At 36.9% G+C, this 12,870-nt stretch overlaps 1 protein-coding gene, 1 long non-coding RNA gene and 1 pseudogene across 2 annotated transcripts; 1 reads left to right on the top strand and 2 right to left on the bottom strand.

Annotated features, from left to right (window-relative positions):
• Positions 1–520: 520 nt before the first annotated feature.
• Positions 521–7,059, top strand: LOC114737761 (NAD kinase 2, chloroplastic). The gene is made up of 8 exons (XM_028925719.1): positions 521–846; positions 1,610–3,565; positions 4,469–4,590; positions 4,693–4,834; positions 4,932–5,156; positions 5,310–5,384; positions 6,234–6,335; positions 6,475–7,059. Exons 1-8 carry the CDS (start codon positions 601–603, stop codon positions 6,676–6,678), a joined length of 3,072 nt encoding a protein of 1,023 aa, XP_028781552.1. The 5' UTR covers positions 521–600; the 3' UTR covers positions 6,679–7,059.
• A 737-nt stretch (positions 7,060–7,796) lies between these two features.
• Positions 7,797–9,375, bottom strand: LOC114737771 (1-aminocyclopropane-1-carboxylate oxidase 5-like; annotated as a pseudogene).
• A 2,557-nt stretch (positions 9,376–11,932) lies between these two features.
• LOC114737769 (uncharacterized) lies at positions 11,933–12,864 on the bottom strand. Its single transcript, XR_003739463.1, has 2 exons — positions 12,654–12,864; positions 11,933–12,474 (listed from the first exon to the last, which is right to left on the bottom strand). It is a non-coding gene; the product is annotated as an uncharacterized LOC114737769 (long non-coding RNA).
• Between the last annotated feature and the right edge of the window lie 6 nt (positions 12,865–12,870).

Raw genomic sequence — 12,870 nt, 5'->3', positions numbered from 1 at the left:
AATTTATTTTATTTGAATTAGATCCTTATTATTTGATTTAGTGATTTTTAATTTATAAAATTTTAGCCATAGAAATGTACAGTGTTAAAATGGTATTAGAAGGAATGAAAAAAATGTGACAAAGTTCATAAAATTTTATAAATTAAAATTAATGAGTTTTACAGTTAAGAGGAAATATCCGGAATTGATAAAATTCTAATGAATAAATAAATTAAACTATACGTACTCGACTTAAAATTGAAATAAACTATGAGGATTTTATTTTTGTGGGGAAAAAAAGAGGTGTTGTCTAATGTCAAGCTTGTACAACGAAATGAGAAAATTAAGTGCAACAATCAAACTAAAAGATTATGGAAACTGACGGAAGGTGGCGTCAACCAAAGAGCATCAAGACACCTATCCATCAATTCAATTCAAAAGCTATCTGATACCTCAACCACGAAAACAAGATATTGGTGCAATCCAATATCCAATATCCACGCATATTTTCCCATTATCCATTTCAAATCACATACAATAATTTTCACGTCGAAATGACTTTCCACACAAAATAGTAACCAACATAAAATCTATTCGCTGATCCTTCCCTCGTAGACCTCCATGGTAATATGTCCATGCCCGTGTCACATGGCATTCTCAGTCGACATGAGTCTTACTCCTTCGCCGGTGGCCGGAGTGATCTCACCTTCATATCTTTGTTTCTTTAAGCTTCCTCACGCTTTTGGCAATGGCACTGTCTTCGGTTCCGAGTTTCAGAGGAAGGCAAGGCCACGGAGACAAATCAAGTTCGTTATCAGTGCGGAGCTTTCTAACTCCTTCTCGTTAAATTTCGGATTAGATTCCCAGGTCCTTTTTCTTCCCACTAATATTTCAACTCTGTTCTTCCTCTTCAGATTGATGGTTCTTGAAATTTGAATTTTTTTTAGCTCGTTTCTTTGTAAAGCTGCTAATTGATGCGTTGCTTGAGTTACTGAAGCTCCACTGTGTCCAGTTGCATGGCCATTTGTGGTATTGTCAGGATTTGATTTTATCACCACTCGCGTCCCAGAGACATTTTGATGATATTAAGGCAGGAAATCCTGGGATGATTTCGTATGGTCGTGCTTTAAAATAGTTTTGGGAAATCAATATTTATGCGGCAAAGCCCGTTTTACTTGATATTCCTTCAAATGTCGTAAAAACGGCATCTTGACGATCCTTCACTGCTTTTTCGATTAGTTTTGAACATGCTGAACTGGTTACGCACGTATCATGCTCTGGTTCCCGTGATCTTCTTCCCTTGGATTGTTGCATGCTTTCTTTTTCATTTGAACGAGCCGATCTTCCCTCTTATATTAAATTCAATACTTAAAAGAAGTACCGTTTCAGTTCATTTAGAATGACCCTTTGGTAGTTGTAATATATACTATTAATATTAACTACCGCTTGCATTAAAACCCAGAATATATAATTCAACATCCAGTATAATTTCTTTTAAGTCTGTAAACATACATCCGCTGGTCTCTTTGACTTCATTTTTTTTCTGTTCATGCTTTAATGATTTGATCTCGAAAAGTTTCAGGCCGTAAACTGACAATCTCTTGCAAATTGACCTCCTCTCCCTTTTCAGAGTTTGAAATCCTTTCAATCCCATGATCCATCACAGTTGCCTTGGATGGGACCAATGCCTGGCGATATCGCTGAAGTAGAGGCATACTGTAGGATCTTTAGAGCCTCTGAAAGGCTTCATTCAGCATTAATGGATGCATTATGCAACCCGATGACTGGTGAATGTAGTGTCTCATATGAAGTTCCTTCCGATGAGAAACCTCAACTGGAAGATAAATTAGTCTCTGTCCTTGGATGCATGATTTCACTTGTGAACAAAGCCAGGGAGGATGTTCTTTCTGGTAGATCCTCAATTATGAATCCCTTTCGCGTGGCAGAAGTCAGCATAATGGAGGATGAGCTTCCCCCCCTTGCTGCTTTTAGGAGTGAGATGAAAAGGTGTTGTGAGAGCTTGCATGTAGCTCTTGAGAATTATTTGACACCTGATGACAATCGAAGCTTGGATGTATGGAGGAAACTCCAGCGACTAAAGAATGTTTGCTACGATTCTGGTTTTCCTCGTGGGGACAATCATCCTTGCCATACACTTTTTGCAAATTGGAGTCCTGTATATTTATCCACTTCAAAAGAGGACACAAAATCTAACTCTGAGGCAGCTTTTTGGATGGGCAGTCAGGTAACAGAAGAAGGCCTGAAGTGGTTATTGGACCAAGGATATAAAACTATTATTGATCTGAGAGCGGAGACTGTTAATGATAACTTCTACCAAGCAGCCATTCAAGATGCTATTGCATCAGGAAAAATTGAAGTGGTTAAAATTCCAGTAGAAGTAAAGACTGCACCTACTATGGAACAGGTTGTTAGGTTTGCATCTTATGTTTCAGACTACAGCAAAAGGCCTCTCTATCTTCACAGCAAGGAAGGAGTTTGGAGAACATCTGCCATGGTCTCCAGGTGGAGGCAGCACATGACTCGCTCTGCATCTCAGGCTGTTTTCAATCCAGCTGTAATTCCTAATGACAAGTTGTCGCATCTTACAAATGGTAATGGAAAACTGCAGGACTCTTTGATGAGTTCAGAGAGATCCTCTCTGGGCAAGGATATTGATTCATTATCAGAGAATTTGCGTGTAACATGTGATAGAAGTACCTTACCAAAGAATGATGACCAAAAAATGCAAAGTAAGGGGACCTTTACTCGATTCACTAATAACTACGGCATGTTGTCAGAAGCCACAATTGCAGCTCAAGGAGAGGAATCAGTTTCAGGTTTCTCCAACAAAATTAATCCTTTAAAAGCTCAGATTCCTCCTTGTGATGTCTTTTCTAAAAAGGAGATGTCCACCTTTTTGGGGATTGGGAAGATCTCGCCAAACTCATTTTTTAATTATAAGATTAAAAGATTGGAATCCTTGCCAGATTCAAGGAACATGTATACTGGCGGGTTGAATGGGGGTTTGATCATCAGCAATGGTAATAATCGTGTACCCAAAATTATGGACCCAGGAAGTTCCGACGGGTCAGCTATTGGGGACTATTCATCAGGAGAGCCACAGATTAAAGCTGATGGCAATTCCAAGTCGCTGAATAGAAGTACTTCTAATGATGTTAGGAGCACAATAAATGGGTTTAGTGAAGAAAAAATGCATTCCATGCCTACTTCCAGTGTCTCTAATGCTGTGAACAAATACTCCGATGACATCACAAATAAATCTCCAAGGGTTGGAGACGGTAGGGGTGACTCAGGAACAACCTCACATGATGAAGACTCTGGACCCGTTGAAGGGAATATGTGTGCATCTTCGACAGGTGTTGTGAGGTTGCAGTCAAGAAAGAAAGCGGAGATGTTCTTAGTACGAACTGACGGATTTTCTTGTGCCAGAGAAAAGGTGACCGAATCTTCTTTGGCTTTCACTCATCCAAGCACCCAGCAACAGATGCTTATGTGGAAATCTGTGCCGAAGACTGTATTATTGTTCAAAAAGATGGGGGAAGAACTGATGGAAGAAGCTAAACAGGTGACTTTCTTTTAAATATATGCCGGGGACCAAGTCAGTGCTAAGAATATGTCCTCTTTGGTACTTCACTGATCCAGACGTCAGAGTTTCTAAACTTGGTGTTTACGAACTATATATTTGCAAAAGTTTTAGCTGTATATATGTCAGACATTGAAGTAGAGGGCATAATTGTGCAAGTTATGCTCATTCATCTAAAAGGCCAAAAAAAAGTTGACCGTCATTAGGTTCAAATTGAACTGCACCCAAATTTTCTCCTCTTTATCTATAACCAACCTATCAGCTATTTGATATTTCTCTGGAAACTTTTGCATTCGAGTCTTTGGCGAATCAAATACTTTGTGTTCCTCACGAACGAAGGATTGGATATAATTTTTACATCAAAAGCTATAGTATTCCGTTTATCGCTTTCATATGTTCAATTTGTGCGGGATTAAGTTGTCCCATGTTGCTTGCGTAGCTAAGTATCTGAATAATTGTAGTTAAATTGATATACTTAATGGATGTTAGACAGAAAATTGAAAAATTTATTGAGCTGGTTTTCCTCAAGCAAGGGGAGGAGGTGGATTCAGGTTTTCAAAATTCAGGAGCGAGAGGCTTTGAAATTTGAGGACATGGGAGTATTATCAAATGTGTTATTCTGTAATCTTTTTATTTTTATTCTTTTTGCTTATTATTCTGAGATGATTTGATTACACTGTTTAAACAGGGAAAGTGATTGAACAAGTTGGTTATTGTGTTTTGTCAATAACGTAAGTCAACATTAAAAGGGAATATGATCAATTGGTCCATATCTTTGTAAAAATTTCCTCATAGTGGTTCTCCCGAAAATATACATTATTATCAAGTTTTGTTTTAAATTCGACTAAGTCCACTCTCAGTTCAGTTACAATTTCTATTCTGTAGGTTGCTTCTTTTTTATATTACCAAGAGAAAATGAACGTTCTTGTGGAACCTGATGTGCATGATCTATTTGCTAGGATTCCAGGGTTTGGATTTGTTCAGACCTTCTATAGTCATGATACCAGGTACTAGAGTTTGAGACGTTATGCGCAATAATGTATTTTCTAGTTCAGATAAAGCTGCAGTTCAACTGCTAGTTTCTTACCATATCAAATGCCTTGACACAGTGATCTGCATGAGAACGTAGATTTTGTGGCATGCTTGGGTGGAGACGGTGTTATACTCCATGCTTCAAATATATTTAAGGATGCTGTGCCCCCTGTTGTATCGTTTAACCTTGGCTCCCTTGGTTTTCTGACTTCTCATCATGTACGCTTTTTCAACTGAACAATATCTTTTACCACAAAGTAATGTAGGCAGCTCTTTGGTAATTTATTTGACTCTTTTTTTTGTCCTCTGCAAATAGTTTGAAGATTACATGCAGGACTTACGTCAAGTCATCCATGGAAATACCACACGAGATGGTGTATACATCACTCTTAGAATGCGTCTTCGATGTGAACTTTTTCATAAGGGTAGCACAGTGCCTTGGAAAGTATTTGATGTCCTTAATGAGGTTGTTGTTGATCGAGGCTCTAATCCTTACCTTTCAAAGATAGAATGTTATGAACACGGTAGGCTTATAACCAAGGTGAGTTTCGTTAATTTTCATCACCTCTTCAAACTTTCAAATCACTTCATTTTGTAGATTAGGACCATCGGTCTAGAGTATTTGATATCTCTGAACACCAGCATGTAGCATTTCCATCTGCTCTTCATGTATGATAACTGCTGTGACTTTCAGGTACAAGGTGATGGAGTCATTGTGGCTACCCCAACGGGAAGTACGGCCTATTCTACAGCTGCAGGAGGTTCCATGGTAAGCTTTTGCTAGAGTATTATTTGTAGTCCCATATACTTTGTGCATATAAAATTGATAGGGAGCATTGGCTTGATATGCTTTCTGTTTTTTCAAATTCTCGGGTCATCCAAGCTTGCCCTACTGTCTCCCAAAATTCTCTCAACACAGCAGCGGATGTAGGATAGTGTTTGAGCGTCTTATCATTCATGGCATAGCGTTATAGGCGGTGGTTTCCTTTTTCATTTTTTGGGGACAACGACCCTTTTTAGGTCATTGAAAGATGATGTCTTGTCAATTTGACACACTAGAATTTAATATTACCGCAGTTTTCAAGTGCGATTTTGTTGTTGATGTCCTCCTTTGGCTGGGCAATAAAATACCGTCAATATCGTCTTTTGATCACTAAAATATTATGTCCTTAGCAGTAAAGTAAGAGAAAACTGAGGTTTCGAAACCGCGAGAAGCTGCACCATACGGTCATGCTGAGAGGCAAGAGAAGACCTGAGAGGGGTGGGTGGCCCGACTCGTAAATGGGGCCCACGCATCGTTCTCAGTCTCTCTGACATCACAGCAACTTGTGGCTGCTGCAGAGAAGCGAGTCCTAAAAAACTGTTATACAGGCGAACTCGGTAAGATAAAGATGGAGTGAGATATAGACATATAGCGTTGAGGGTCATGATATAACCAAGACAAACAAAAAAAAAAAAAAACAAAGTGAGCAGAAACCACCTAAGTGATGGCAGCACCATCTTGGAGACGTGATTTTATTAGAATTTTTTCCCGGTTCTTTATGAATGTTGCTTCATACCTGATTGCGCTATTGTCTACTGTAATGTTCATTGCTAATTTTGAAAAATATCACGACAGGTACATCCAAATGTTCCCTGCATCCTATTCACCCCAATCTGTCCACATTCACTCTCATTCAGACCAGTTATACTTCCAGATTCTGCTCAATTGGAACTAAAGGTAAAGCTAATCATTCTGTGCGTTGAAAATGGATATGGGATGTTCTTGATTTAGTCCCAGAATGATTAGGGGTGATTTATAAATTTTTAATTGGTTTTTGAAATTAGGATGTGAGTTAACTTGGGTCTATTAGTAACAGATTCCAGAAGATGCAAGAAGCAATGCATGGGTGTCATTTGATGGGAAAAGAAGGCAGCAGCTTTCAAGAGGAGATTCTGTTCGAATATCTATGAGTCAGCATCCACTCCCCACTGTTAACAAATTTGACCAAACGGGTGATTGGTTTCGTAGCTTGATTCGCTGTCTGAATTGGAATGAAAGGCTCGATCAGAAGGCTTTATAAAGTATGTGAGCGTGAAAAACACTTGTGTGTTATTCTCCAGAGAAGACAGGACCTGTGTAACTATTGTACAGATTATACATACGTCTAGATTACAGAACTCTAGAGTTAGCTGATACTACCTGTTTCTTATATTGGCTTCCCATGTAAAGATAGGATTTGCCAATTGTTTCTCCACATGTCATCTTGACAAGATGCTGTTGTATAGTTAAAATATTTCAAACACTTGTATATTTATCTCAGGATGCTAAGGGCACACTTGAAGGTCAAAAGTGTTCGCTCAATTTGTTTTTCTCTGTAAAATCTTTTGTACCAACCGGAAATTCTGGGCTGAAAAGTTTAACGGCCTGCAAGACAATCCAGGGAAGTAGAAGATGTTTCTTATGGTTTGTTCTCAGCTGGCTGGATTATTTCAAACTCCGTTATGTTCCATTTCCTCGTCAGATATTTAAGATTTATTATTTTGCCAGTTGCGGAGTAAATTTGTATATACTTGCTCAAGAGGCAAAATAACACAAACTGATTCTAATGGTGATTATGACGATTTACCAAATGAAAAGGGAACGTATGATTTGTTATATCAGATGCAGGGTAAACTCGATTACCGAGAGGTAAGTGGTCTCTGTGTAAATTTTATAGTGATGGCTTGAGACAGAATAACTAGTGGTTACTGTGAAGAAGAGCGAAGTTTCTATCCAATAGATATAAAAGTGCAGAATTTATGTGATATTACTGTTGTACATGCAAACCTCGACGGGCTCACAAGTTCTCACCCCCATAACAGTCAAGACAAACCAACACTCTAAGGTCCTGTTTGGTAGGAAGCATTGAAAATAAGGGATTGAGATTGGGATTGCAATTAAAAAAAATCATTAAAATAGTATTTAACATGAGTAATTGCTTGTTATATGGGATTAGGCAAACCTATAGAGGTGGAATTAGGGAATACCACTTTCCCCCATGTTATTCTCCAATCCCACATACATGAGTTTGGCTAATCTCATATAAGAAGCAATCTCTTATACTAAATACTCTTTTAATAGATTTTTTCAATTGTAATCACAATCTCAATCTCTCATTTTCAATATTTCCTACCAAACGCAACCTAAATGACAGGGAAAAACAGCGATTACTTTCACTTACTAGAAACAAAGAGATGGACAACTCGGCTACCAAGTTAATTATTGGCCGTCAAGCATGTCTAACATCAGTTCACCAAGATTGATCAGCCACAAGTAAAAGAGGACTGTTTCCTTCTTTTTCTTTTCTTTTCTTTTTTTTTTGCTTTTTGGTCATATGGCTCTAACGGCTTGAAACCTTGGCTCCTTTGGAAGGAACTTCTGTTCAGCATAGACAGACATGTACTCATGAAAAACGAATCTGGGGTAAACTCCTGCTTGGTTTTCTTTTGCCAACAATTGTGGTGCGGGACATATCATGGCTCGGAGTGATGGATTAGAGAAGGAAGCAATTGATCTCCTGGTCCTATCTGGGGTGACTAAAACCCGATGCAGACAATTCTTGTATCGGCCATTGCTTAGGACCTCAATCTGATCACCAATGTTAATGACAATAGCATTTGGCAAAGGTTGGATATCAACCCATTGCCCATCTTTGAGCATTTGAAGACCACCCACCTGATCATCTTGGAAGAGTAGGATAACACCTCCTGCGTCAGTGTGAGCTCGCAGGCCATTCACAAGCTCTGGATAAGGACATGGTGGGTAGTAGCTGACCTTGGTACCAAAGAAGCCACCTTCTTCTTCTCCACCATTCAGTGCCTTCTTGATGTATCCTTTGGGTAACCCCAAATTCTCGTCCATCACTTCCATTACTCTCTCTGCAAATTTCTTTAACTCAGACCGATATTCTGCCATGGTTTCCCTATCATCATGTGAAAGGTCATGAAATTATGCTGTAAATCTACTCATTCTATCTGAATTTCGAATTTCATATTTTTTATTTTAATCATTGAAAGTTCCTATTTTCAACCCTGCAGAAAGTTCAGAAAGATTTTCTAAATGTTTGCATTGGTGGAGAAGTTGAACTTAAACTGAAATTTGATTAACTCCTGCAGGCCTGAAGTTATAGAAAAAACATAATTTCTTAAAAAGCAAAGGATATCTGACTTTGTTTTTAATACAAAGAATCATTGGTTTTGAATATGTACCTGAATCCGGGAGTTTTTTCTGGCCTTCATTATCATCCAGAAGAGTGAACACATCCTCCCAGTCCACATTTTCCAACTTCTCGCCTCTCTTCTTTTCAACCATTTCATTTAGTAGCTTCACTGGTGCTGAGCTTTTGAAGTTTTCCTCTCTTTCCAGTTCATAGCATTCTGAGCTAATCTTCTTCACCATCTCAAGCAGCTCCTCTGGAATTCCATGGTTGACCAGCTGTAAAACAGTGTGTAAGTTTTGTACCTTACAAAAAAGCCACGAAATATGACTGGTAATGTATTCATTTTCTATTTCAGACCTTGAACTTATTATAAACCGTAGACTCTAATAATAAACTACATGAGTACGTGGAAGAATCCCCATTCTTCACATCCATTCGCAATCAGTGTCGTAGTTTTGGCTCTTTCCTCCCCATTTAACTTTGAGAAATCTATCACGGGAATTTCCATCAGAGTAGAACTGAGCAAGATACAGAAAAGCTCCGATGCTTGGTGGATGCTTATTATGCAGAGAGAGAAAACAGAGCAGGCAGTTTGAGAGTTTGAGCTTAGCTAACCTGTTCAGTGATGACCCATAAAAGGGGCACCTTCGCCTATTAATAAGAATAGCTTCCAGTCACCTTTGATTTCAACCCATAATATCTCTTTTCCTTTTGGCTTAAGAAGTTATGTTGCAAATGCTTTGATTTGTGGGGAACTTCTGGCCTACAAGGTTACAACACATGCTATCTCGGCTAATGCATATCTCTAATTTTCCACCATTGTTTTCGTTTAATTAATGACTAATGATGCATAAACCCTTTCGGTTCTCTATCATATGATTACACCATTGGAAAGTACTTAGAAATTAACATGCGCATATACATTCCGCTACTGCCTTTATGTGGTTCAGAATCAAGCAAGTCTTGTTTCAACCAACTAAACTACTTTTGGTTTGCATGGTTATGAAGTTTCAAAGATCAAATCGTTCCAGTAAACTTCTTAGATTGCTGAGAAGATTATGACCAGTTTCTCCTTTGTAGGCTTTCTTCGATCATTCTTTTGCTTATAGTTTAAATATCTTCCTGGTCATGTATTACTTCGTAGCATTACCGATTGACTTTGACACATGGCATGCTTCATGACCAAAGGAATTTAATTATTTGAACGTTAACAGGCAGATTTGCAGCCTTGGTTTTAGGGCTAAGGAAGGCGTGGTCAAAGCTTTAATTAATATACATTTATGTTATTAAACTCAACTTTCTGGTATATTGCAAGTAACCCGGTTTGTTTTCCTTGTTATAAGCTGTGTTTTATATGTTGATGTTGGCCAAAAAAAATGTTTCATATATAGATATATTGATGATAGATAACTATTTATAATTTTAAAATCATATTAATAAATTTTCTACTTTTTAGTTATATCACAGGGTTTAAATAATTGACCAACGCATGCTCATTACTTGTACCATCCAAAATAAAACGAAGTGTCACTTAACATTCGATTTTTGCCAGCCAATAGTAGCATTAATTTAATAATAATTATTAAAAATATTTTTGTGTCAAAAATTTCACTTAATTTCTATTTATGAATTTAAAATTTCATTATAAAGACTTGGGCACATTTTATTCTTATTGCAAAATATTTAAGTTGTTATACTATTATATACTGTTTATTTTTATACTTGAGAATTCAAAAGTTTGTGATGTACATTCTGATAAACTTCTCAAGAGTGACCCCATACCTTGTTGAAAATTCACAAATAAGTCCATTGCGGCCTGAATTTTAAATTTCTTATAAGAAAACATTGAATTTTGACGTCAAGCACTAAAAGAAGAACAACATCAGAGTGTGCGATCCAATTGATGATTAAGAAAAAGTTGCTTCCTATGCTTTGGAGTTTGAATTATTAGCTTTGTAATCTGATTCCGATGCTAATGTTCTGTGGTTGCTATTGTAGGTGACGCTAAGAGAAATGATTCTCTCGAATTTTCATCGATATTCCCCCTGATTTTAAAAAAAATTTCAATTTTAAAACTGGACTAAAGTGATTGTTAATTTGTCATTTTAAAACTTTTAATATGTTATTAATTAGTTTTTATGTTATTTTATTTTATCCTTATTTTTTATTTAAATTTTATTTTTATCCATGAACTCTACAGTAATACTCCTCATGCATCAGAAACATTTGTCACTTTGAAGTTATGCTTGTGCATATATATTTGAAAACTTATAAATAGCCTAAATTTTAATAAAAATGCAATAACTTTTTTTTTCAAAAAAATACTCTTATTTATTATACTCTCCCATAACATTTGTCATGAAATAAAATCTTCATAAGCATAATCGATGTTTCCATAAAAACTCACTAACATTTTGAAACAATAATAACAAGCCTCAAAGTGACAATTTTTTCTGGAATGAAAGAAAAATTTTAGACTGCTGATTCTTTTTTTAAACATCAGGACTGTTGATTCTCAAAGGGGCAATGCTTCGCTGGTGAAGACGTAGAAGATAAGTACGTAAACAATAAAGGACATTCTTTTTTTTTTTTTGTGGCCAAAAATTCTAAGTATTATATCAAGACAAATTACTTGTTCAGTGCCAGCCTGCCAGCCCTGAAGCAGGGACGAGCAGGATTCTTATTATTCTTCTTTTTTGAAAATATCTTTCATACATTCTATCTTCTATATTAAAATTTTCCTTCTTATAATATTCCTGTTTATTGGGATATTTCTATGTATGCATATTAAATTGATATTTTGGAGAAATGTCATGGATTCCCTGCAAGTGGCTGATTGCTACTATATTTTGACTGCATAATGCGTATCTCGTTCTGATTCATATCGCCATCCTTAAATAAGGAGATAATGTAAAAGAAAAATGTAAAATAAACCACCACAAGCTGGATAAGTTAATTTTATACTCATTGGGTCCTTAATATAAAACTGAATTGAAGAGTTAATATTAATCCTATATAAAAGACCTATTTTATCTGTTTATCAATTTTTTTTTCAAATTAACCTTATTGATATTTTCTGAAAAAAAAAGAATTAAAAAAGATGCTTAGAATATTTTTTTAAAAAAAACACATTATATTAATTAATTTAACTAATATCTTTAATTTATATCCTACATTAATTACTGAACTAGAGGAGTATAAAATAAGCTTCATATCTTACACGCTAACCGTACAAACGCCAATGACAAAAATAAGCTCAGACAATTGTCAGAATGCCGGATCATTTATGGCCCACTTTTGGCCCTCCCTTCGCCCGGACAGACCATGCCAAGCATTCATGATACTATATAATTATATAGCATGTACATATATCAGCTACTGAAAAAAAATGCTAATGATCAAACTTCGCTTACAGGAAGCAACAAAAAGAAAAACCATTATATCCAGGGAAAACTATGAAATAGGCAAAGATCGTCATCTACCCCTTAATCTTGCTGTTAAAAAGGAACCATGTCAAAATCATCATCTTGAGTCTTGACTCTCTGTCAGCGCATCAAGGAAGGTAAAGGAGTAAGAACATAGCCCCGCGCTGCCCCCATATTATGGAGTTCGTTCATGCTGAAGGTGAAGGACGACAGAACCAGCAGAAAAAAATGTCGCCGAGACACTAATAGGCTCCTGCAAATGAGAGCAGGGAAAAACAATTCTCACGACTCCAGTGACAAGCAGGAGATGGTATTAGTCCGTTTAACAGAATTAAGCTCAAGTTGTGACTGGGTTTTTATTAAAAAAAAAAGCGCACGAGTCTGATTTGCGAAGTTTGCTTCTTTTTTCCTTTTTGGTCCTTTGATACCCACCTCCAGTTCAGAAGCATCGAACAGCTAGAAATCAAATAGTTCTTGGGATTCCATTGGAGATGCCCAATATTGCAGCAGTGACTCCACAGTTAACCTTCGAGTTGCACTAAGCATTGAGATGAAAAACCGACAACCATCAATTTTGTACTCTTCAAGAGGATTTCTATGTCCAAAACTCCTTACATTTACCTGTCAAACTCTGAGATAAGCCTTTTGC

This window comes from Neltuma alba, unplaced genomic scaffold (assembly GCF_004799145.2).
Source record: "Neltuma alba isolate B1F8T4 unplaced genomic scaffold, ASM479914v2 tig00013496_pilon, whole genome shotgun sequence".
Classification (NCBI taxonomy): domain Eukaryota; kingdom Viridiplantae; phylum Streptophyta; class Magnoliopsida; order Fabales; family Fabaceae; genus Neltuma; species Neltuma alba.
Note: the sequence above shows the minus strand (reverse complement) of the source record. Positions and strands in the feature narration are given on the sequence as shown.